This window comes from Nerophis lumbriciformis, linkage group LG18, assembly GCF_033978685.3.
Source record: "Nerophis lumbriciformis linkage group LG18, RoL_Nlum_v2.1, whole genome shotgun sequence".
Lineage (NCBI taxonomy): Eukaryota > Metazoa > Chordata > Actinopteri > Syngnathiformes > Syngnathidae > Nerophis > Nerophis lumbriciformis.
The window spans coordinates 42685899-42711495 of record NC_084565.2 but is presented as its reverse complement, the minus strand read 5'-3'; the positions used below and the strand labels follow the sequence as shown (position 1 = coordinate 42711495).

The 25597-nt window shown below is 31.2% G+C and overlaps 1 protein-coding gene across 2 annotated transcripts in view; it reads right to left on the bottom strand.

Annotated features, from left to right (window-relative positions):
- szt2 (SZT2 subunit of KICSTOR complex) overlaps positions 1-25597 on the bottom strand; it is a 332720-nt gene that overhangs the window by 46287 nt on the left and 260836 nt on the right. For both annotated transcript variants that reach the window (XM_061978415.1, XM_061978416.1), the window contains 3 exons: positions 8862-8909; positions 3984-4105; positions 3740-3925 (listed from right to left, as the gene is read on the bottom strand). In XM_061978415.1, the coding sequence (XP_061834399.1) occupies positions 3740-3925; positions 3984-4105; positions 8862-8909 (356 nt within the window). The remainder of the gene's footprint in view (positions 1-3739; positions 3926-3983; positions 4106-8861; positions 8910-25597) is intronic.

Below are 25597 nucleotides of genomic sequence, written 5' to 3'. Positions count from 1 at the left end.
TGAGTGATATCCATCCTGCAATGGCGCCCCATAATACACCTGCTGTGATCCTGTTTTTATGTTTTTATGTTTTTATTAATTCTATTTTAATTATTTATTTTTTATCGTGTTCTGTTTGTGTTGTGTTTGCTCGGTACTCGTTTTATCTTTTAACCTGCTCATTGTACAGCACTTTGGCTACCCCTGTGGTAAATTTTAAATGTGCTCTATAAATAAAGTTGATTTGATTTGATTTGATTTACTATTTTTGTGATTGCACATTTGCACATTACATTTTGGGGGTGAACAGAGTTGTTAGAACGCTGGTTTGTAATATATTATTAAAGTTTGACTGACCTATCTGACTGTTTTTTTGACATTCCCTTTAGCGCAGTTAGATGCGGCTTATAACACGGGGCGGCTTATAGGTGGACAAAGTTTTGAAATATGCCATTCATTGAAGGTGCGGCTAATAACCCGGGGCGGCTTATAGTGCGGAAAATACGGTAAGTCGCACCATACTTGCCAACCCTCCCGAATTTTCCGGGAGACTCCCGAAATTCAGCGCCTCTCCCGAAAACCTCCCGGGGACAAATATTCTCCCGAAAAACTCCCAATTTTCAGCCGGAGCTGGAAGCCACGCCCCCTCCAGCTCCATGCGGACCTGAGTGAGGACAGCCTTTTTTCATGACGGGAGGACAACAGGGTGACAAGAACTAAATCATCCAGACTAGAGATAAATTGTATTATTATGTTTATCTTACCTAAAAATAAATATATTTATTAATAAAAAAAATAAAATAATAATAAATACATTTTTACTATATTTTGCTAAAAACATCAAAATTAATTGTATTTTTATTTGTATTTTTTTGTGACTCCTTATTACATCCAGCCATAGAATTATACATTAAAATAAACATATTTGAAATAATTGATTTTAAATGATCATAATAATTCATTTAAAATGACCATATTTAATTATTAAAATAATTGCTTGTTTATCAACAACTTTAGCATTTTATTCATTACATTTTGAAACTCTCAGAAGCCAAATTATGTTATATTCCTTAATATTTATTTATGCAAGTTTGAAGTATCAATTATCTAAACACAGTTTTGTTTGCATATTTTCAGGATGTAGATATCTATATATATATATATACATACATACATATATATATACATACATACATATATATATATATATATACATATATATATATATATATATATACATATATATATATATACATATATATATATATATATATATATATATACATATATATATATATATATATATACATATATATATATATATATATATATACATATATATATATATATATATATATATACATATATATATATATATATATATATATACATATATATATATATATATATATATATATATATATATACATATATATATATATATACATATATATATATATACATATATATATATATATACATATATATATATATATACATATATATATATGTGTATATATATATATATATATATATATATATATATATATATATATATATATATATATATATATATATATATATGTGTGTGTATATATGTATGAAATACTTGACTTGGTGAATTCTAGCTGTCAATATACTCCTCCCCTCTTAACCACGCCCCCAACCACGCCCCGCCCCACCCCCGACCACGCCCCCACCTGCCAAAATCGGAGGTCTCAAGGTTGGCAAGTATGAGTCGCACTAAACCAGGGGTCGGCAACCCGCGGCTCTAGAGCCGCATGCGGCTCTTTAGCGATGCCCTATTGGCTCTCTGGAGCTTTTTCAAAAATGTTTTGTTTTAATATGGTTTCTGTAGGAGGACAAACATGACACAAACCTCCCTAATTGTTATAAAGCACACTGTTTATATTAAACATGCTTCTCTGATTCGAGTATTTGGCGAGCGCCGCTTTGTCCTAGTAATTATGGCGGTCCTTGAACTCACTGTAGTTTGTTTACATGTATAACTTTCTCCGACTTTCTAGGACGTGTTTTATGCCACTTCTTTTTCTGTCTCATTTTGTCCACCAAACTTTTAAGGTTGTGCATGAACGCACAAAGGTGAGTTTTGCTGATGTTATTGACTTGTGTGGAGTGCTAATCAGCATACTTGCCAACCCTCCCGAATTTTCCGGGAGACTCCCGAAATTCAGCGCCTCTCCCCAAAACCTCCCGGGACAAATATTCTCCCGAAAATCTCCCAATTTTCAGCCGGAGCTGGAGGCCACGCCCCCTCCAGCTCCATGCGGACCTGAGTGAGGACAGCCTTTTTTCATGACGGGAGGACAACAGGGTGACAAGAACTAAATCATCCAGACTAGAGATAAATTGTATTATTATGTTTATTTTACCTAAAAATAAATATATTTATTAATTAAAAAACTAAATACATTTTTACTATATTTTGCTAAAAACATCAAAATTAATTGTATTTTTATTTGTATTTTTTCTCTTTATTACATTCAGCCATAGAATTATACATTAAAATAAACATATTTGAAATAATTAATTTTAAATGATCATAATAATTCATTTAAAATGACCATATTTGATTATTAAAATAATTGCTTGTTTATCAACAACTTTAACATTTTATTCATTACATTTTGAAACTCTCAGAAGTCAAGTTATGTTATATTCCTTAATATTTATTTATGCAAGTTTGAAGTATTTGGTCACTGCATGACTGCAAGCTAATCGATGCTAACATGCTATTTAGGCTAGCTATATGTACATATTACATCATTATGCCTCATTTGTAGCTATATTTGAGCTCATTTAGTTTCTTTTAAGTCCTTAATTCATTTTATATCTCATGACACACTATCTCTATGTAAATAAATAAATGATAAATGGGTTGTACTTGTATAGCGCTTTTCTACGTTCAAGGTACTCAAAGCGCTTTGACAATATTTCCACATTCACACACACATTCACACTATCTGTATGTAATATGGCTTTTAATTTTTTGCGGCTCCAGACAGATTTGTTTTTGTATTTTTGGTCCAATATGGCTCTTTCAACATTTTGGGTTGCCGACCCCTGCACTAAACTATGAAAAAAAACTGCCACTTATAGTCCGAAAAATACGGTACTTGGCGCATGTGACAGTTAGCATTTTAGCATGCTAATATTAGCATGCTGGCTTTTTTTGCTCATTTTGCAGGCATACACCTGAGCATTAAATATTTTGTTATATGACAAATGTTACCTGTTAGCATGCTAACAATAGCATGCTATTTTAAAGCTAATTTTCTATTTGCACACCTCAGTCATATTGGGGTACTTGATGCATGCTAGGGTTGGCATGATAGCATTTTAAACAGGCACACACAGAATAATAATGTATTTTGGTGCTTGGCGCATGTGACAGTTAGCATTTTAGCATGCAACTATTAGCATGTTAGCTTTTTTGCCTATTTAGCAGGCATACACCTCAGAGGCAAAAATACTGTTGACATTGAACGGAATAGAAATACGGAGAGTGGAAGCAAATATTGTGTGCGCTGCTGGTTGAGTGAAATGTTTTGATTGAAGAACTTGGCGGCTACAAAAGGAGGTTTGACTTCCTGGGGACACAACAGCTGCATGCCAGGGGCCCGGGAACCCGCAGCAGTAAACCCAGATGCCGGCCTGACAGGCTGCTTCCACCTGAACTAGCAGCGAGCAGATGGCAGCCGAGTGACAGTGTGGAAATACGGAGTGGAACATCTCCTACCCGCTTGGAGTCCACGTGGTGCAGCGGCGCGTCGGAGAAGCAGTGGTGGTGGAAGAGGCCCATCTTCTGGCTGAGCAGGCAGTGGACCACGTGGGCCCTGGCGTTCTGCCACTTCACCAGTCGGACCAGCTCGCCGCTCAGGGAGGCGCCCAGCTCCGCCGACCAGTTGTAGCTGTACAGCGTCACCTGGTGGGCAAAGCCTGTCAGGTGGGGTTCGCGTGGCCACCCCGCGCATGCTACGCACCTTTTTGTCCTGGATGCTGATGAGCAGGAACCTCTGTCGGGGCGCCGCTGACCCGGTGGGGCCCGGGGCCGAGCTGTCGCCCTGCTGCTCCGAGGCCTCGAAGCGCTGGAAGCCCTTGTGAGCTGCACACAGCGAGAAGGCCGAGGAAGGTCGGATGAAGCAACGGCGGGGCGGGGGAGGGACGGAGAGGACGCGCTTTCACTTCAGACTAGGGTTGCAAAGGGGTGGAAAGTTTCCGGGAAAGCTTCCGGAAATTTACCACGGGAAGTTAAGCTTGGGAAGTTTGGAGATATTGACCATTTTTTTGAGTATTCAAAGTTGGACACCGTCCATGGGAATTAATGGGAATATATGGGAATTAATGGGAATATTTGGGAATTAATGGGAATATTTGGGAATTAATGGGAACTAATGGGAATATTTGGGAATTAATGGGAATATATGGGAATTAATGGGAATATATGGGAATATTTCGGAATTAATGGGAATATTTGGGAATTAATGGGAATATTTGGGAATTAATGGGAATATTTGGGAATTAATGGGAATATTTGGGAATATATGGGAATTAATGGGAATATATGGGATTTAATGGGAATATATGGGAATTAATGGGAATACATGGAAATTAATGGCAATTAATGGCAATATATGGGAATTGTCATTTCTGTATTATTTATTTCGCTAACTGCTTCTTTGCTATCACTTTTACCATCATATTTGTACATATCCTATTCACTGATGTTGCTCTATTGTTGTTGTTGTATTTGAGTATTCAAAGTTGGACACCGTCCATGGGAATTAATGTGAATATATGGGAATTAATGGGAATACTTGGGAATTAATGGGAATATATGGGAATATTTGGGAATTAATGGGAATATATGGGAATATATGGGAATTAATGGGAATATATGGGAATATATGGGAATATATGGGAATTAATGGGAATATTTGGGAATATTTGGGAATTAATGGAAATATATGGGAATTAATGGGAATATATGGGAATTAATGGGAATATATGGGAATATTTGGGAATTAATGGGAATATTTAGGAATTAATGGGAATATATGGGAATATTTGGGAATTAATGGGAATATATGGGAATTGTTATTTCTGTATTATTTATTTAGCTAACTGCTTCTTTGCTATCACTTTTACCATCATATTTGTACATATCCTATTCACTGATGTTGCTCTATTGTTGTTGTTGTATTTGAGTATTCAAAGTTGGACACCGTCCATGGGAATTAATGGGAATATTTGGGAATTAATGGGAATATATGGGAATATATGGGAATAAATGGGAATTAATGGGAATATATGGGAATTAATGGGAATATTTGGGAATTAATGGGAATATATGGGAATATATGGGAATTAATAGGAATATATGGGAATATTTGGGAATGAATGGGAATATTTGGGAATATATGGGAATTAATGGGAATATATGGGAATTGTCATTTCTGTATTATTTATTTCGCTAACTGCTTCTTTGCTATCACTTTTACCATCATATTTGTACATATCCTATTCACTGATGTTGCTCTATTGTTGTTGTTGTATTTGAGTATTCAAAGTTGGACACCGTCCATGGGAAATAATGGGAATATTTGGGAATTAATGGGAATATATGGGAATATATAGGAATAAATGGGAATTAATGGGAATATATGGGAATTAATGGGAATTAATGGGAATATTTGGGAATATATGGGAATATATGGGAATTAATGGGAATATATGGGAATATTTGGGAATTAATGGGAATATTTGGGAATTAATTGGAATATATGGGAATATTTGGGAATTAATGGGAATATATGGGAATATTTGGGAATTAATGGGAATATATGGGAATTAATGGCAATTAATGGGAATATATGGGAATATATGGGAATTGTCATTTCTGTATTATTTATTTCGCTAACTGCTTCTTTGCATTCACTTTTACCATCATATTTGGACATATCCTATTCACTGATGTTGCTCTATTATTGTTGTTGTATTTGAGTATTCAAAGTTGGACACCGTCCATGGGAAATAATGGGAATATATGGGAATTAATGGGAATATTTGGGAATTAATGGGAATATTTGGGAATATATGGGAATAAATGGGAATATATGGGAATTAATGGAAATATATGGGAATATATGGGAATATTTGGGAATCAATGGGAATATTTGGGAATTAATGGGAATATTTGGGAATTAATGGGAATATATGGGAATATTGGGGAATTAATGGGAATATTTGGGAATATATGGGAATTAATGGGAATATATGGGAATTGCCATTTCTGTATTATTTATTTCGCTAACTGCTTCTTTGCTATCACTTTTACCATCATATTTGTACATATGCTATTCACTGATGTTGCTCTATTGTTGTTGTTGTTGTATTTGAGTATTCAAAGTTGGACACCGTCCATGGGAATATTTGGGAATTAATGGGAATATTTGGGAATAAATGGGAATAAATGGGAATATATGGGAATGAATGGGAATATATGGGAATTAATGGGAATATATGGGAATTAATGGGAATATTTGGGAATTAATGGAAATATATGGGAATTAATGGGAATATCTGGGAATATATGGGAATAAATGGGAATAATGGGAATACATGGGAATATTGGGGAATTAATGGGAATATTTGGGAATATATGGGAATTAATGGGAATATATGGGAATTGTCATTTCTGTATTATTTATTTCGCTAACTGCTTCTTTGCTATCACTTTTACCATCATATTTGTACATATGCTATTCACTGATGTTGCTCTATTGTTGTTGTTGTATTTGAGTATTCAAAGTTGGACACCGTCCATGGGAATTAATGGGAATATTTGGGAATTAATGGGAATATTTGGGAATAAATGGGAATAAATGGGAATATATGGGAATTAATGGGAATATATGGGAATTAATGGGAATATATGGGAATTAATGGGAATATTTGGGAATTAATGGAAATATATGGGAATTAATGGGAATATCTGGGAATATCTGGGAATATATGGGAATAAATGGGAATAATGGGAATATATGGGAATATTGGGGAATTAATGGGAATATTTGGGAATATATGGGAATTAATGGGAATATATGGGAATTGTCATTTCTGTATTATTTATTTCGCTAACTGCTTCTTTGCTATCACTTTTACCATCATATTTGTACATATCCTATTCACTGATGTTGCTCTATTGTTGTTGTTGTATTTAATGATAATGATAATGATAATGGGTTGTACTTGTATAGCGCTTTTCTACCTTCAAGGTACTCAAAGCGCTTTGACACTACTTCCACATTTACCCATTCACACACACATTCACACACTGATGGAGGGAGCTGCCATGCAAGGCGCTAACCAGCACCCATCAGGAGCAAGGGTGAAGTGTCTTGCTCAAGACACAACGGACATGACGAGGTTGGTACTAGGTGGGGATTGAACCAGGGACCCTCGGGTTACGCACGGCCACTCTTCCACTGCGCCATGCCGTCCCGTATTCAAAGTTGGACACCGTTCATGGGAATTAATGGGAATATTTGGGAATAATGGGAATATTTGGGAATTAATGGGAATATATAAGGGAATTAATGGGAATATATGGGAATATTTGGGAATTAATGGGAATATTTGGGAATTAATGGGACTATATGGGAATAAATGGGAATATATGGGAATTAATGGGAATATTTGGGAATTAATGGGAATATTTGGGAATTAATGGGAATATACATGGGAATTAATGGGAATATATGGGAATATTTGGGAATTAATAGGAATATTTGGGAATTAATGGGAATATATGGGAATATTTAGAAATTAATGGGAATATTTGGGAATTAATGGGAATATTTGGGAATTAATGGGAATATTTGGGAATTAATGGGAATGTTTGGGAATTAATGGGAATATTTGGGAATATATGGGAATTAATGGGAATATATGGGAATTAATGGCAATTAATGGGAATATATGGGAATATATGGGAATTAATGGGAATATTTGGGAATTAATGGGAATATATGGGAATTAATGGGAATATTTGGGAATTAATGGGAATATTTGGGAATTAATGGGAATATATGGGAATAAATGGGAATGTTTGGGAATTAATGGGAATATTTGGGAATTAATGGGAATATATGGGAATTAATGGGAATATTTGGGAATTAATGGGAATATTTGGGAATTAATGGGAATATATGGGAATAAATGGGAATGTTTGGGAATTAATGGGAATATTTGGGAATTAATGGGAATATTTGGGAATGAATGGCAATTAATGGGAATATATGGGAATTGCCATTTCTGTATTATTTATTTCGCTAACTGCTTCTTTGCTATCACTTTTACCATCATATTTGTACATATCCTATTCACTGATGTTGCTCTATTGTTGTTGTTGTTGTTTTTGTCTCTCTGTCTAATACCCCTCTTGTCCCCACAATTTCCCCCTCTGCCTTCCTTTTTCCCCCTCTTTCTATCCCCTCCTGCTCCGGCCCGGCTGCACCAAATGATAATATAAATACATTTAATAAAGTCAAATACAAATAAGGCAACAAGAGAAGTATCCTACACTTCTCTTGCCGATATGGGCATCTACATCAACTATATGATTTGTCTGATAAGCTGGACAGGACAAAAAAAAAAAAAAAAAAGGGGGGGAATATATGGGAATTAATGGGAATGTATGGGAATTAATTCAATGTTTATTCCCATTCATTTCCCATTAATTCTCATTAATTACCATATATTCCCGTTAATTCCCATGGAAAGTTTCCAACTTTGAATATTCCCGGAATTTTTGCAACCCTACTTCCGGCGGGACACAAAAGGTGAAAGTAAAAACTCACGTGTGAACCTGCTCAGAGCCGGCGCGCTTTCCTCCTCGGAACTGTCGTCTGCGGCCGACAGGAGACGCGCACACACAGGACAGACGGCCGACATGGACAGAGAGAGGACGAGGCGCAACACAAACTGATGTTAAAGCACACAGGTGTGTTAAAGAGGAACTGCAGAACCTTCTCTATCATTCACAAAGACAAGATATTTCATGTTCACACTGAGAAACTTTGTTACTTTTTGCAAATATTAGCTTATTTGGAATGTGATGCAAGCAACATGTTCCAAAAAGCTGGCACAAGTGGCAAAAATATTTGGGAATTAATGGGAATATATGGGAATAAATGGGAATATATGGGAATTAATGGGAATATTTGGGAATTAATGGGAATATTTGGGAATTAATGGAAATATTTGGGAATTAATGGGAATATATGGGAATATTTGGGAATTAATGGGAATATTTGGAAATTAATGGGAATATTTGGGTATTAATGGCAATATATGGGAATATTTGGGAATTAATGGGAATATATGGGAATTGTCATTTCTGTATTATTTATTTCGCTAACTGCTTCTTTGCTATCACTTTTACCATCATATTTGTACATATCCTATTCACTGATGTTGCTCTATTGTTGTTGTTGTATTTGAGTATTCAAAGTTGGACACCGTCCATGGGAATTAATGGGAATATTTGAGAATTAATGGGAATATATGGGAATAAATGGGAATTAATGGGAATATATGGGAATTAATGGGAATATTTGGGAATATATGGGAATTAATGGGAATATATGGGAATATTTGGGAATTAATGGGAATATTTGGGAATTAATTGGAATATATGGGAATATTTGGGAATTAATGGGAATATTTGGGAATTAATGGGAATATATGGGAATATTTGGGAATTGATGGGAATATATGGGAACTAATGGCAATTAATGGGAATATATGGGAATATATGGGAATATATGGGAATATTTGGGAATTGATGGGAATATATGGGAACTAATGGCAATTAATGGGAATATATGGGAATATATGGGAATTGTCATTTCTGTATTATTTATTTCGCTAACTGCTTCTTTGCTATCACTTTTACCATCATATTTGTACATATCCTATTCACTGATGTTGCTCTATTGTTGTTGTTGTATTTGAGTATTCAAAGTTGGACACCGTCCATGGGAATTAATGGGAATATTTGGGAATTAATGGGAATATTTGGGAATTAATGGGAATATATGGGAATATATGGGAATATTTGGGAATATATGGGAATTAATGGGAATTAATGGGAATATATGGGAATATATGGGGATTAATGGGAATATATGGGAATTAATGGGAATATTTGGGAATTAATGGAAATATATGGGAATTAATGGGAATATATGGGAATATTTGGGAGTTAATGGGAATATTTGGGAATTAATGGGAATATATGGGAATATTTGGGAATTAATGGGAATATATGGGAATTAATGGGAATATATGGGAATTGTCATTTCTGTATTATTTATTTCGCTAACTGCTTCTTTGCTATCACTTTTACCATCATATTTGTACATATCCTATTCACTGATGTTGCTCTATTGTTGTTGTTGTATTTGAGTATTCAAAGTTGGACACCGTCCATGGGAATTAATGGGAATATTTGGGAATTAATGGGAATATATGGGAATAAATGGGAATTAATGGGAATATATGGGAATTAATGGGAATATTTGGGAATTAATGGGAATATATGGGAATTAATGGGAATATATGGGAATATTTGAGAATTAATGGGAATATTTGGGAATTAATTGGAATATATGGGAATATTTGGGAATTAATGGGAATATTTGGGAATTAATGGGAATATATGGGAATATTTGGGAATTGATGGGAATATATGGGAACTAATGGCAATTAATGGGAATATATGGGAATATATGGGAATATATGGGAATTGTCATTTCTGTATTATTTATTTCGCTAACTGCTTCTTTGCTATCACTTTTACCATCATATTTGTACATATCCTATTCACTGATGTTGCTCTATTGTTGTTGTTGTATTTGAGTATTCAAAGTTGGACACCGTCCATGGGAATTAATGGGAATATTTGAGAATTAATGGGAATATATGGGAATAAATGGGAATTAATGGGAATATATGGGAATTAATGGGAATATTTGGGAATATATGGGAATTAATGGGAATATATGGGAATATTTGGGAATTAATGGGAATATTTGGGAATTAATTGGAATATATGGGAATATTTGGGAATTAATGGGAATATTTGGGAATTAATGGGAATATATGGGAATATTTGGGAATTGATGGGAATATATGGGAACTAATGGCAATTAATGGGAATATATGGGAATATATGGGAATATTTGGGAATTGATGGGAATATATGGGAACTAATGGCAATTAATGGGAATATATGGGAATATATGGGAATTGTCATTTCTGTATTATTTATTTCGCTAACTGCTTCTTTGCTATCACTTTTACCATCATATTTGTACATATCCTATTCACTGATGTTGCTCTATTGTTGTTGTTGTATTTGAGTATTCAAAGTTGGACACCGTCCATGGGAATTAATGGGAATATTTGGGAATTAATGGGAATATTTGGGAATTAATGGGAATATATGGGAATATATGGGAATATTTGGGAATATATGGGAATTAATGGGAATTAATGGGAATATATGGGAATTAATGGGAATATATGGGAATTAATGGGAATATTTGGGAATTAATGGAAATATATGGGAATTAATGGGAATATATGGGAATATTTGGGAGTTAATGGGAATATTTGGGAATTAATGGGAATATATGGGAATATTTGGGAATTAATGGGAATATATGGGAATTAATGGGAATATATGGGAATATATGGGAATTGTCATTTCTGTATTATTTATTTCGCTAACTGCTTCTTTGCTATCACTTTTACCATCATATTTGTACATATCCTATTCACTGATGTTGCTCTATTGTTGTTGTTGTATTTGAGTATTCAAAGTTGGACACCGTCCATGGGAATTAATGGGAATATTTGGGAATTAATGGGAATATATGGGAATAAATGGGAATTAATGGGAATATATGGGAATTAATGGGAATATATGGGAATATTTGAGAATTAATGGGAATATTTGGGAATTAATTGGAATATATGGGAATATTTGGGAATTAATGGGAATATTTGGGAATTAATGGGAATATATGGGAATATTTGGGAATTGATGGGAATATATGGGAACTAATGGCAATTAATGGGAATATATGGGAATATATGGGAATATATGGGAATTGTCATTTCTGTATTATTTATTTCGCTAACTGCTTCTTTGCTATCACTTTTACCATCATATTTGTACATATCCTATTCACTGATGTTGCTCTATTGTTGTTGTTGTATTTGAGTATTCAAAGTTGGACACCGTCCATGGGAATTAATGGGAATATTTGGGAATTAATGGGAATATATGGGAATAAATGGGAATTAATGGGAATATATGGGAATTAATGGGAATATTTGGGAATTAATGGGAATATATGGGAATTAATGGGAATATTTGGGAATTAATGGGAATATATGGGAATATATGGGAATATTTGGGAATTAATGGGAATATTTGGGAATTAATGGGAATATATGGGAATATTTGGGAATTGATGGGAATATATGGGAACTAATGGGAATATATGGGAATATATGGGAATTGTCATTTCTGTATTATTTATTTCGCTAACTGCTTCTTTGCTATCACTTTTACCATCATATTTGTACATATCCTATTCACTGATGTTGCTCTATTGTTGTTGTTGTATTTGAGTATTCAAAGTTGGACACCGTCCATGGGAATTAATGGGAATATTTGGGAATTAATGGGAATATTTGGGAATTAATGGGAATATATGGGAATATTTGGGAATATATGGGAATTAATGGGAATTAATGGGAATATATGGGAATTAATGGGAATATATGGGAATTAATGGGAATATTTGGGAATTAATGGAAATATATGGGAACTAATGGGAATATATGGGAATATTTGGGAGTTAATGGGAATATTTGGAAATTAATGGGAATATTTGGGTATTAATGGCAATATATGGGAATATTTGGGAATTAATGGGAATATATGGGAATTGTCATTTCTGTATTATTTATTTCGCTAACTGCTTCTTTGCTATCACTTTTACCATCATATTTGTACATATCCTATTCACTGATGTTGCTCTATTGTTGTTGTTGTATTTGAGTATTCAAAGTTGGACACCGTCCATGGGAATTAATGGGAATATTTGGGAATTAATGGGAATATATGGGAATTAATGGGAATTAATGGGAATATATGGGAATTAATGGGAATATTTGGGAATTAATGGGAATATATGGGAATTAATGGGAATATATGGGAATATTTGGGAATTAATGGGAATATTTGGGAATTAATTGGAATATATGGGAATATTTGGGAATTAATGGGAATATTTGGGAATGTGATGCAAGCAACATGTTTCAAAAAAGCTGGCACAAGTGGCAAAAAAGAGTGAGAAAATTGGGGAATGCTCATCAAAGACTTATTTGGAACATCCCACTAATTGGGAACAGGTGGGTGCCATGATTGGGTATAAAAGCAGCTTCCATGAAATGCTCGGTCATTCACAAACAAGGACGGGGCGAGGGTCACCACTTTGCCAACAAATGCCTGAGCAAATTGTTTAAGGGTAACATTTCTCAACCAGCTTATTGCAAGGAATTTAGGGATTTCACCATCTACGCTCCGTAATATCATCAAAAGGTTCAGAGAATCTGGAGAAATCACTGCACGTAAGCCATGATATTACGCACCTTGGATCCCTCAGGCGGTACTGCATCAAAAAGCCACATCAGTGTGTAAAGGATATCACCACATGGGCTCAGGAACACTTCAAGAAAACCACTGTCAGTAACTAAAGTTGGTCGCTACATCTGTAAGTTACATCAACGTGGCTTCATAGTAAAAGAGTGCGGGTACTAGACTGGCCTGCCTGTAGTCCAGACATTGAAAATGTGTGAAGGCTAAAATATGAGAAGGGAGACTGTTGAACAACTTAAGCTGTACATCAATGCATCAAAAATATGTCCCCTCAGTTCCCAAACCTTTACTGAGTGTTGTTAAAAGGAAAAGCCATGTAACACACTGGTGAAAATGCCTTTTTTTGCAATGTGTTGCTGCCATTCAATTCTAAGTTCATGATTATTTGCCACAAAAATAAGAAAGTTTCTCAGTGTGAACATGAAATATCTTGTCTTTGCAGTCTATTCAATTGAATATAAGTTGAAAAGGATTTGTTGTATTCTCTTTTTATTTACCATTTACACAACGTGACAACTTCCTTGCTTTTGTAGTTTGTATAAAGCGCTCTAAAAATCATCCACAAACATGCTGTAAGTAGCGTGTATATATGTAATGTAGTATCCGTCACATTCATAACAACATGTAACATTTGTGTTTTTTGCTCATTTTGAGCATACGCCGGCATATAATTTACCTTTCCTTCAATAAAAAAACAACAAATCTACTATACTATACTATGACTTTGTGAGAGACGACAAAAACTATTTTGGGGGAAAATATGATCCAGCAACTTATATTTTTGAGCCTGAATATAAGGAGGATGAGCTCATTTTATTTTATTTTAATTTATTTAAAGACAATTTTATATGACATTATCGTTTCTTTTGTATATTTTTGAGCCTGAATATAAGGAGGATGAGCTCCATTTATTTTATTTTATTTTAATTTATTTAAAGACAATTTTATATGACATTATCGTTTCTTTTGCATATTTTTGAGCCTGAATATAAGGAGGATGAGCTCCGTTTATTTTATTTTATTTTAATTTATTTAAAGACAATTTTATATGACACATTTATTTTAATTTATTTAAAGACGATTTTATATGACATTATCGTTTCTTTTGCATATTTTTGAGCCTGAATATAAGGAGGATGAGCTCCGTTTATTTTATTTTAATTTATTTAAAGACAATTTTATATGACATTATCGTTTCTTTTGTATATTTTTGAGCCTGAACATAAGGAGGATGAGCTCCGTTTATTTTAATTTATTTAAAGACAATTTTATATGACATTATCGTTTCTTTTGTATATTTTTGAGCCTGAATATAAGGAGGATGAGCTCCGTTTATTTTATTTTATTTTAATTTATTTAAAGACAATTTTTTATGACATTATCGTTTCTTTTGCATATTTTTGAGCCTGAATATGAGGAGGATGAGCTCCGTTTATTTTATTTTATTTTAATTTATTTAAAGACAATTTTATATGACACATTTATTTTAATTTATTTAAAGACAATTTTATATGACATTATCGTTTCTTTTGTATATTTTTGAGCCTGAATATAAGGAGGATGAGCTCCGTTTATTTTATTTTATTTTAATTTATTTAAATCCAATTTTATATGACATTATCGTTTCTTTTGTATATTTTTGAGCCTGAATATGAGGATGAGCTCCGTTTATTTTATTTTATTTTAATTTATTTAAAGACAATTTTATATGACATTATCGTTTCTTTTGTATATTTTTGAGCCTGAATATAAGGAGGATGAGCTCATTTTATTTTATTTTAATTTATTTAAAGACAATTTTATATGACATTATCGTTTCTTTTGTATATTTTTGAGCCTGAATATAAGGAGGATGAGCTCCATTTATTTTATTTTATTTTAATTTATTTAAAGACAATTTTATATGACATTATCGTTTCTTTTGCATATTTTTGAGCCTGAATATAAGGAGGATGAGCTCCGTTTATTTTATTTTATTTTAATTTATTTAAAGACAATTTTATATGACACATTTATTTTTAATTTATTTAAAGACGATTTTATATGACATTATCGTTTCTTTTGCATATTTTTGAGCCTGAATATAAGGAGGATGAGCTCCGTTTATTTAATTTTAATTTATTTAAAGACAATTTTATATGACATTATCGTTTCTTTTGTATATTTTTGAGCCTGAATATAAGGAGGATGAGCTCCGTTTATTTTAATTTATTTAAAGACAATTTTATATGACATTATCGTTTCTTTTGTATATTTTTGAGCCTGAATATAAGGAGGATGAGCTCCGTTTATTTTATTTTATTTTAATTTATTTAAAGGCAATTTTATATGACATTATCGTTTCTTTTGTATATTTTTGAGCCTGAATATAAGGAGGATGAGCTTTGTTTATTTTATTTTATTTTAATTTATTTAAAGACAATTTTATATGACACATTTATTTTAATTTATTTAAAGACAATTTTATATGACATTATCGTTTCTTTTGTATATTTTTGAGCCTGAATATAAGGAGGATGAGCTCCGTTTATTTTATTTTAATTTATTTAAAGACAATTTTATATGACATTATTGTTTCTTTTGTATATTTTTGAGCCTGAATATAAGGAGGATGAACTCCGTTTATTTTATTTTATTTTAATTTATTTAAAGACAATTTTTTATGACATTATCGTTTCTTTTGCATATTTTTGAGCCTGAATATGAGGAGGATGAGCTCCGTTTATTTTATTTTATTTTAATTTATTTAAAGACAATTTTATATGACACATTTATTTTAATTTATTTAAAGACAATTTTATATGACATTATCGTTTCTTTTGTATATTTTTGAGCCTGAATATAAGGAGGATGAGCTCCGTTTATTTTATTTTATTTTAATTTATTTAAATCCAATTTTATATGACATTATCGTTTCTTTTGTATATTTTTGAGCCTGAATATGAGGATGAGCTCCGTTTATTTTATTTTATTTTAATTTATTTAAAGACAATTTTATATGACATTATCGTTTCTTTTGTATATTTTTGAGCCTGAATATAAGGAGGATGAGCTCATTTTATTTTATTTTAATTTATTTAAAGACAATTTTATATGACATTATCGTTTCTTTTGTATATTTTTGAGCCTGAATATAAGGAGGATGAGCTCCATTTATTTTATTTTATTTTAATTTATTTAAAGACAATTTTATATGACATTATCGTTTCTTTTGCATATTTTTGAGCCTGAATATAAGGAGGATGAGCTCCGTTTATTTTATTTTATTTTAATTTATTTAAAGACAATTTTATATGACACATTTATTTTTAATTTATTTAAAGACGATTTTATATGACATTATCGTTTCTTTTGCATATTTTTGAGCCTGAATATAAGGAGGATGAGCTCCGTTTATTTAATTTTAATTTATTTAAAGACAATTTTATATGACATTATCGTTTCTTTTGTATATTTTTGAGCCTGAATATAAGGAGGATGAGCTCCGTTTATTTTAATTTATTTAAAGACAATTTTATATGACATTATCGTTTCTTTTGTATATTTTTGAGCCTGAATATAAGGAGGATGAGCTCCGTTTATTTTATTTTATTTTAATTTATTTAAAGGCAATTTTATATGACATTATCGTTTCTTTTGTATATTTTTGAGCCTGAATATAAGGAGGATGAGCTTTGTTTATTTTATTTTATTTTAATTTATTTAAAGACAATTTTATATGACACATTTATTTTAATTTATTTAAAGACAATTTTATATGACATTATCGTTTCTTTTATATATTTTTGAGCCTGAATATAAGGAGGATGAGCTCCGTTTATTTTATTTTATTTTAATTTATTTAAAGACAATTTTATATGACATTATCGTTTCTTTTGTATATTTTTGAGCCTGAATATAAGGAGGATGAGCTTTGTTTATTTTATTTTATTTTAATTTATTTAAAGACAATTTTATATGACACATTTATTTTAATTTATTTAAAGACAATTTTATATGACATTATCGTTTCTTTTGTATATTTTTGAGCCTGAATATAAGGAGGATGAACTCAGTTTATTTTATTTTATTTTAATTTATTTAAAGACAATTTTATATGACATTATCGTTTCTTTTGCATATTTTTGAGCCTGAATATAAGGAGGATGAGCTCCGTTTATTTTATTTTATTTTAATTTATTTAAAGACAATTTTATATGACATTATCGTTTCTTTTGTATATTTTTGAGCCTGAATATAAGGAGGATGAGCTTTGTTTATTTTATTTTATTTTAATTTATTTAAAGACAATTTTATATGACACATTTATTTTAATTTATTTAAAGACAATTTTATATGACATTATCGTTTCTTTTGTATATTTTTGAGCCTGAATATAAGGAGGATGAGCTTTGTTTATTTTATTTTATTTTAATTTATTTAAAGACAATTTCATATGACACATTTATTTTAATTTATTTAAAGACAATTTTATATGACATTATCGTTTCTTTTGCATATTTTTGAGCCTGAATATAAGGAGGATGAGCTCCGTTTATTTTATTTTAATTTATTTAAAGACAATTTTATATGACATTGTTTCTTTTGTATATTTTTGAGCCTGAATATAAGGAGGATGAACTCCGTTTATTTTATTTTATTTTAATTTATTTAAAGACAATTTTATATGACATTATCGTTTCTTTTGTATATTTTTGAGCCTGAATATAAGGAGGATGAGCTTTGTTTATTTTATTTTTATTTATTTAAAAACAATTTTATATGACACATTTATTTTAATTTATTTAAAGACAATTTTATATGACATTATCGTTTCTTTTGTATATTTTTGAGCCTGAATATAAGGAGGATGAGCTCCGTTTATTTTATTTTATTTTAATTTATTTAAAGACAATTTTATATGACATTATCGTTTCTTTTGCATATTTTTGAGCCTGAATATAAGGAGGATGAGCTCCGTTTATTTAATTTAGTTTTAATTTATTTAAAGACAATTTTATATGACATTATCGTTTCTTTTGTATATTTTTGAGCCTGAATATAAGGAGGATGAGCTCCGTTTATTTTATTTTATTTTAATTTATTTAAAGACAATTTTATATGACATTATCGTTTCTTTTGCATATTTTTGAGCCTGAATATAAGGAGGATGAGCTCCGTTTATTTTATTTTATTTTAATTTATTTAAAGACAATTTTATATGACATTATCGTTTCTTTTGTATATTTTTGAGCCTGAATATAAGGAGGATGAGCTCCGTTTATTTTATTTAAATTTATTTAAAGACAATTTTATATGACATTATCGTTTCTTTTGCATATTTTTGAGCCTGAATATAAGGAGGATGAGCTCTGTTTATTTTATTTTAATTTATTTAAAGACAATTTTATATGACATTATCGTTTCTTTTGTATATTTTTGAGCCTGAATATAAGGAGGATGAGCTCCGTTTATTTTATTTTATTTTAATTTATTTAAAGACAATTTTGTATGACATTATCGTTTCTTTTGTATATTTTTGAGCCTGAATATAAGGAGGATGAGCTCCGTTTATTTTATTTTATTTTAATTTATTTAAAGACAATTTTATATGACATTATCGTTTCTTTTGTATATTTTTGAGCCTGAATATAAGGAGGATGAGCTCCGTTTATTTTATTTTATTTTAATTTATTTAAAGACAATTTTATATGACATTATCGTTTCTTTTGTATATTTTTGAGCCTGAATATAAGGAGGATGAGCTTTGTTTATTTTATTTTATTTTAATTTATTTAAAGACAATTTTACATGACACATTTATTTTAATTTATTTAAAGACAATTTTATATGACATTATCGTTTCTTTTGTATATTTTTGAGCCTGAATATAAGGAGGATGAGCTCCGTTTATTTTATTTTATTTTAATTTATTTAAAGACAATTTTATATGACATTATCGTTTCTTTTGTATATTTTTGAGCCTGAATATAAGGAGGATGAGCTCCGTTTATTTTATTTTATTTTAATTTATTTAAAGACAATTTTATATGACATTATCGTTTCTTTTGCATATTTTTGAGCCTGAATATAAGGAGGATGAGCTCCGTTTATTTTAATTTATTTAAAGACAATTTTATATGACATTATCGTTTCTTTTGTATATTTTTGAGCCTGAATATAAGGAGGATGAGCTCCGTTTATTTTATTTTATTTAAATTTATTTAAAGACAATTTTATATGACATTATCGTTTCTTTTGTATATTTTTGAGCCTGAATATAAGGAGGATGAGCTTTGTTTATTTTATTTTAATTTATTTAAAGACAATTTTATATGACACATTTATTTTAATTTATTTAAAGACAATTTTATATGACATTATCGTTTCTTTTGTATATTTTTGAGCCTGAATATAAGGAGGATGAGCTCCGTTTATTTTATTTTATTTTAATTTATTTAAAGGCAATTTTATATGACATTATCGTTTCTTTTGTATATTTTTGAGCCTGAATATAAGGAGGATGAGCTTTGTTTATTTTATTTTATTTTAATTTATTTAAAGACAATTTTATATGACACATTTATTTTAATTTATTTAAAGACAATTTTATATGACATTATCGTTTCTTTTGTATATTTTTGAGCCTGAATATAAGGAGGATGAGCTCCGTTTATTTTATTTTAATTTATTTAAAGACGATTTTATATGACATTATCGTTTCTTTTGTATATTTTTGAGCCTGAATATAAGGAGGATGAACTCCGTTTATTTTATTTTATTTTAATTTATTTAAAGACAATTTTATATGACATTATCGTTTCTTTTGTATATTTTTGAGCCTGAATATAAGGAGGATGAGCTCCGTTTATTTTATTTTATTTTAATTTATTTAAAGACAATTTCATATGACGTAATCGTTTATTTTGTTAATATCAGAGTAATCCCTAGAAGTGTACAGTTTATGGACACAGAGTTAAAATATACATCATCATATAATATACAAAATTTAGTAGAATACAAATTATAAGATCTACCCATCAACTACCCGTTTACAATACCATAACAACCTACCAACAGGTTGATATTTATAAAGAAGGAATATTTAAATCCACCAAATCAGTCTCAAAATCCTATTATTGAAATTTGAAAATCTTGATGATTTGCGATAATCTAATCCTACATCCGTTTCGTGTTTTTCTCCGCGTCGAGGTTGAATGTCAAAGCTGAGAAAATATGATCCAGCAACTTATATTTTTGAGCCTGAATATAAGGATGATGAGCTCCGTTTATTTTATTTTATTTTAATTTATTTAAAGGCAATTTTATATGACATTATCGTTTCTTTTGTATATTTTTGAGCCTGAATATAAGGAGGATGAGCTCCGTTTATTTTATTTTATTTAAATTTATTTAAAGACAATTTTATATGACATTATCGTTTCTTTTGCATATTTTTGAGCCTGAGTATAAGGAGGATGAGCTCCGTTTATTTTATTTTATTTTAATTTATTTAAAGACAATTTTATATGACATTATCGTTTCTTTTGTATATTTTTGAGCCTGAATATAAGGAGGATGAGCTCCGTTTATTTTATTTTATTTTAATTTATTTAAAGACAATTTTATATGACGTAATCGTTTATTTTGTTAATATCAGAGTAATCCCTAGAAGTGTACAGTTTATGGACACAGAGTTAAAATATACATCATCATATAATATACAAAATTTAGTAGAATACAAATTATAAGATCTACCCATCAACTACCCGTTTACAATACCATAACAACCTACCAACAGGTTGATATTTATAAAGAAGGAATATTTAAATCCACCAAATCAGTCTCAATATCCTATTATTGAAATTTGAAAATCTTGATGATTTGCGATAATCTAATCCTACATCCGTTTCGTGTTTTTCTCCGGGTCGAGGTTGAATGTCAAAGCTGAGAAAATATGATCCAGCAACTTATATTTTTGAGCCTGAATATAAGGATGATGAGCTCCGTTTATTTTATTTTATTTTAATTTATTTAAAGGCAATTTTATATGACATTATCGTTTCTTTTGTATATTTTTGAGCCTGAATATAAGGAGGATGAGCTCCGTTTATTTTATTTTATTTTAATTTATTTAAAGACAATTTTATATGACATTATCGTTTCTTTTGTATATTTTTGAGCCTGAATATAAGGAGGATGAGCTTTGTTTATTTTATTTTATTTTTATTTATTTAAAGACAATTTTATATGACATTATCGTTTCTTTTGCATATTTTTGAGCCTGAATATAAGGAGGATGAGCTCCGTTTATTTTATTTTAATTTATTTAAAGACAATTTTATATGACATTATCGTTTCTTTTGTATATTTTTGAGCCTGAATATAAGGAGGATGAGCTTTGTTTATTTTATTTTATTTTAATTTATTTAAAGACAATTTTATATGACACATTTATTTTAATTTATTTAAAGACAATTTTATATGACATTATCGTTTCTTTTGTATATTTTTGAGCCTGAATATAAGGAGGATGAGCTCCGTTTATTTTATTTTAATTTATTTAAAGACAATTTTATATGACATTATCGTTTCTTTTGTATATTTTTGAGCCTGAATATAAGGAGGATGAGCTTTGTTTATTTTATTTTATTTTAATTTATTTAAAGACAATTTTATATGACACATTTATTTTAATTTATTTAAAGACAATTTTATATGACATTATAGTTTCTTTTGTATATTTTTGAGCCTGAATATAAGGAGGATGAGCTCCGTTTATTTTATTTTATTTAAATTTATTTAAAGACAATTTTATATGACATTATCGTTTCTTTTGCATATTTTTGAGCCTGAATATAAGGAGGATGAGCTCCGTTTATTTTATTTTATTTTAATTTATTTAAAGACAATTTTATATGACATTATCGTTTCTTTTGTATATTTTTGAGCCTGAATATAAGGAGGATGAGCTCCGTTTATTTTATTTTATTTTAATTTATTTAAAGACAATTTTATATGACGTAATCGTTTATTTTGTTAATATCAGAGTAATCCCTAGAAGTGTACAGTTTATGGACACAGAGTTAAAATATACATCATCATATAATATACAAAATTTAGTAGAATACAAATCTACCCATCAACTACCCATTTACAATACCATAACAACCTACCAACAGGTTGATATTTATAAAGAAGGAATATTTAAATCCACCAAATCAGTCTCGATATCCTATTATTCAAATTTGAAAATCTTGATGATTTGCGATAATCTTATCCTACATCCGTTTCGTGTTTTTCTCCGCGTCGAGGTTGAATGTCAAAGCTGACCAACTTCTCGGTTTATGGCCACAGAACTTCTACTATCCAGGTGAGAGGCGTGATTTATCATTTCGAACGAACTGTCACCAGCTCAGAGGCGACACAGCAGCTCAGCGGCCCAATATGTCAAAAGTTAGCTCTCTGTGAAAATAGTCCGTCTGCGTCAGCCCTTATAATAACAATTTTGCTAATACTTGGTTAATATTCAGGTCGCCAGATGTGAATGTAGTAGCATTTTTGGAGGTTTTTTTTTTGAGAACTTTGAAGTTAGCTGCATTGTTAGCCACCTCGTACTTGCTGTATTTTACGACTTAGAATGCATTCCGAAATAAAAACATGTGTTCTTGTCTAACATAAGGGTTGTGAATGACAGGCAAAATTAAAATAAAAAAAGTGTAGTTCCCCTTTAAGACACACACGCACACACACATATACATACATATATATATATATATATATATATATATATATATATATATATATATATATATATATATATATATATATATATATATATATATATATATATATATATATATATATATGTCTTAATAAGGTTATCCAAAAAATAGTGCTCGATACCGTAGTAGAGCGCAATATATGTATGTGTGGGGAAAAAAATCACAAGACTATTTCATCTCTACAGGCCTGTTTCATGAGGGGGGGTACCCTCAATCATCAGGAGATTTTAATGGGAGCATTCGCATACCATGGTTTATATAGGGCACAGAGTGGGTGGGTACAGGCTGGCGTAGGGGCGTGGTGATTGGCTCATGTGTTACCTAGGAGGTGTTTCCGTCTATGGCGGCATGCTGTTACAATTTCGCTGCGCTTGTTGAGGGATGACAGGTCTGGACGGTAAATAATAAACAGTTTCTCTTTCAAGCATAGGTTGCATCTTTTATTACCACTATTGTAAGGTGTGCTGGATGCAATAATTTGCCATGTTATTGAATATTCAACATTATTGTCTTTGAGGTCCCAAATGTGTTTGCTGAGTTCTGTGGTATTCCGCAGGTTTTGGTTCCTGAAAGAAGCCTTGTGATTGTTCCATCTGGTTTTGAATTCTCCCTCGGTTAATCCTACATATGTGTCGGATGTGTTAATGTCCTTGCGTGTTACCTTAGATTGGTAGACAACTGATGTTTGTAAGCACCCCCCGTTGAGAGGGCAATCAGGTTTCTTTCGACAGTTACAGCCTTTGTTGGTTTTGGAGTCGCTCTGTCTGGGGGCCGACGGCTCATTTGCAATTGTTTTGTTGTGGTTTGAGATGATTTGTCGTATATTATTCATGCAGCTGTAGCTCAATTTAATGTTGTTCTTGTTGAATACTTTTCTTAGGGTGTTGTCTTTGGGAAAGTGTTTGTCAATCAGATTGAGGAATTTGTGTCCAATGTTAGTTGAGACGTTTTTGCTGTATGGGGGGTTGTACCAGATGATGTCGTTTCGTTTTCTGTTCTTTTTTGGCTGGTTTCCTGGCGTGGGTTCATAGGTGAGGGTGAAATTGTATCCGCTTTCATCAAGGGCTTTTTGGTATGGGGGGGTTGCTTGGTCAAATTCAGCTTTGCTAGATGACAGCATCGATAGCCTTTTATTGATTCCGGTAGGTATTCTTTTCGTGGTGGTGGGTGGGTGGTTGCTGTCATGGTGCACGTATTGGAGTGTTGTGTTGGGTTTCGTGAATGGTTGGTAGCTGTTATTTCTCAGGTTGAAAGTGACGTCAAGGAAGTTGACGGTTTGCTTGTTGGCTTCAATCTATATATATATATATGTATATATATATATATATATATATATATATATATATATATATATATATATATATATATATATATATATATATATATATATATATATATATGTATGTGTGGGGAAAAAAATCACAAGACTACTTCATCTCTACAGGCCTGTTTCATGAGGGGTTCCCTCAATCATCAGGAGATTTTAATGGAAGCATTCACATACCATGGTTTATATAGGGCACAGAGTGGGTAGGTACGTCTCAACTAGCAAAAAACGTCTCAACTAACATTGGCCACAAATTCCTCACTCTGATTGACAAACACTTCCCCAAAGGCAACACCCTAAGAAAAGTATTCAACAAGAACAACATTAAATTGAGCTACAGCTGTATGAACAATATACGACAAATTATCTCAAACCACAACAAAACAATTGCAAATGAGCCGTCGGCCCCCGGACAGAGCGACTCCAAAACCAACAAAGGCTGCAACTGCCGCAAGAAACCTGATTGCCCTCTCAACGGGGGGTGCTTACAAACATCAGTTGTTTACCAACTAAGGTAACACGCAAGGACATTAACACATCCGACTCATATGTAGGATTAACCGAGGGAGAGTTTAAAACCAGATGGAACAATCACAAGGCTTCTTTCAGGAACCAAAACCTGCGGAATACCACAGAACTCAGCAAACACATTTGGGACCTCAAAGACAATAACGTTGAATATTCAATAACATGGCAAATTCTTGCATCCAGCACACCTTACAATAGTGGTAATAAAAGATGCAACCTATGCTTGAAAGAGAAACTGTT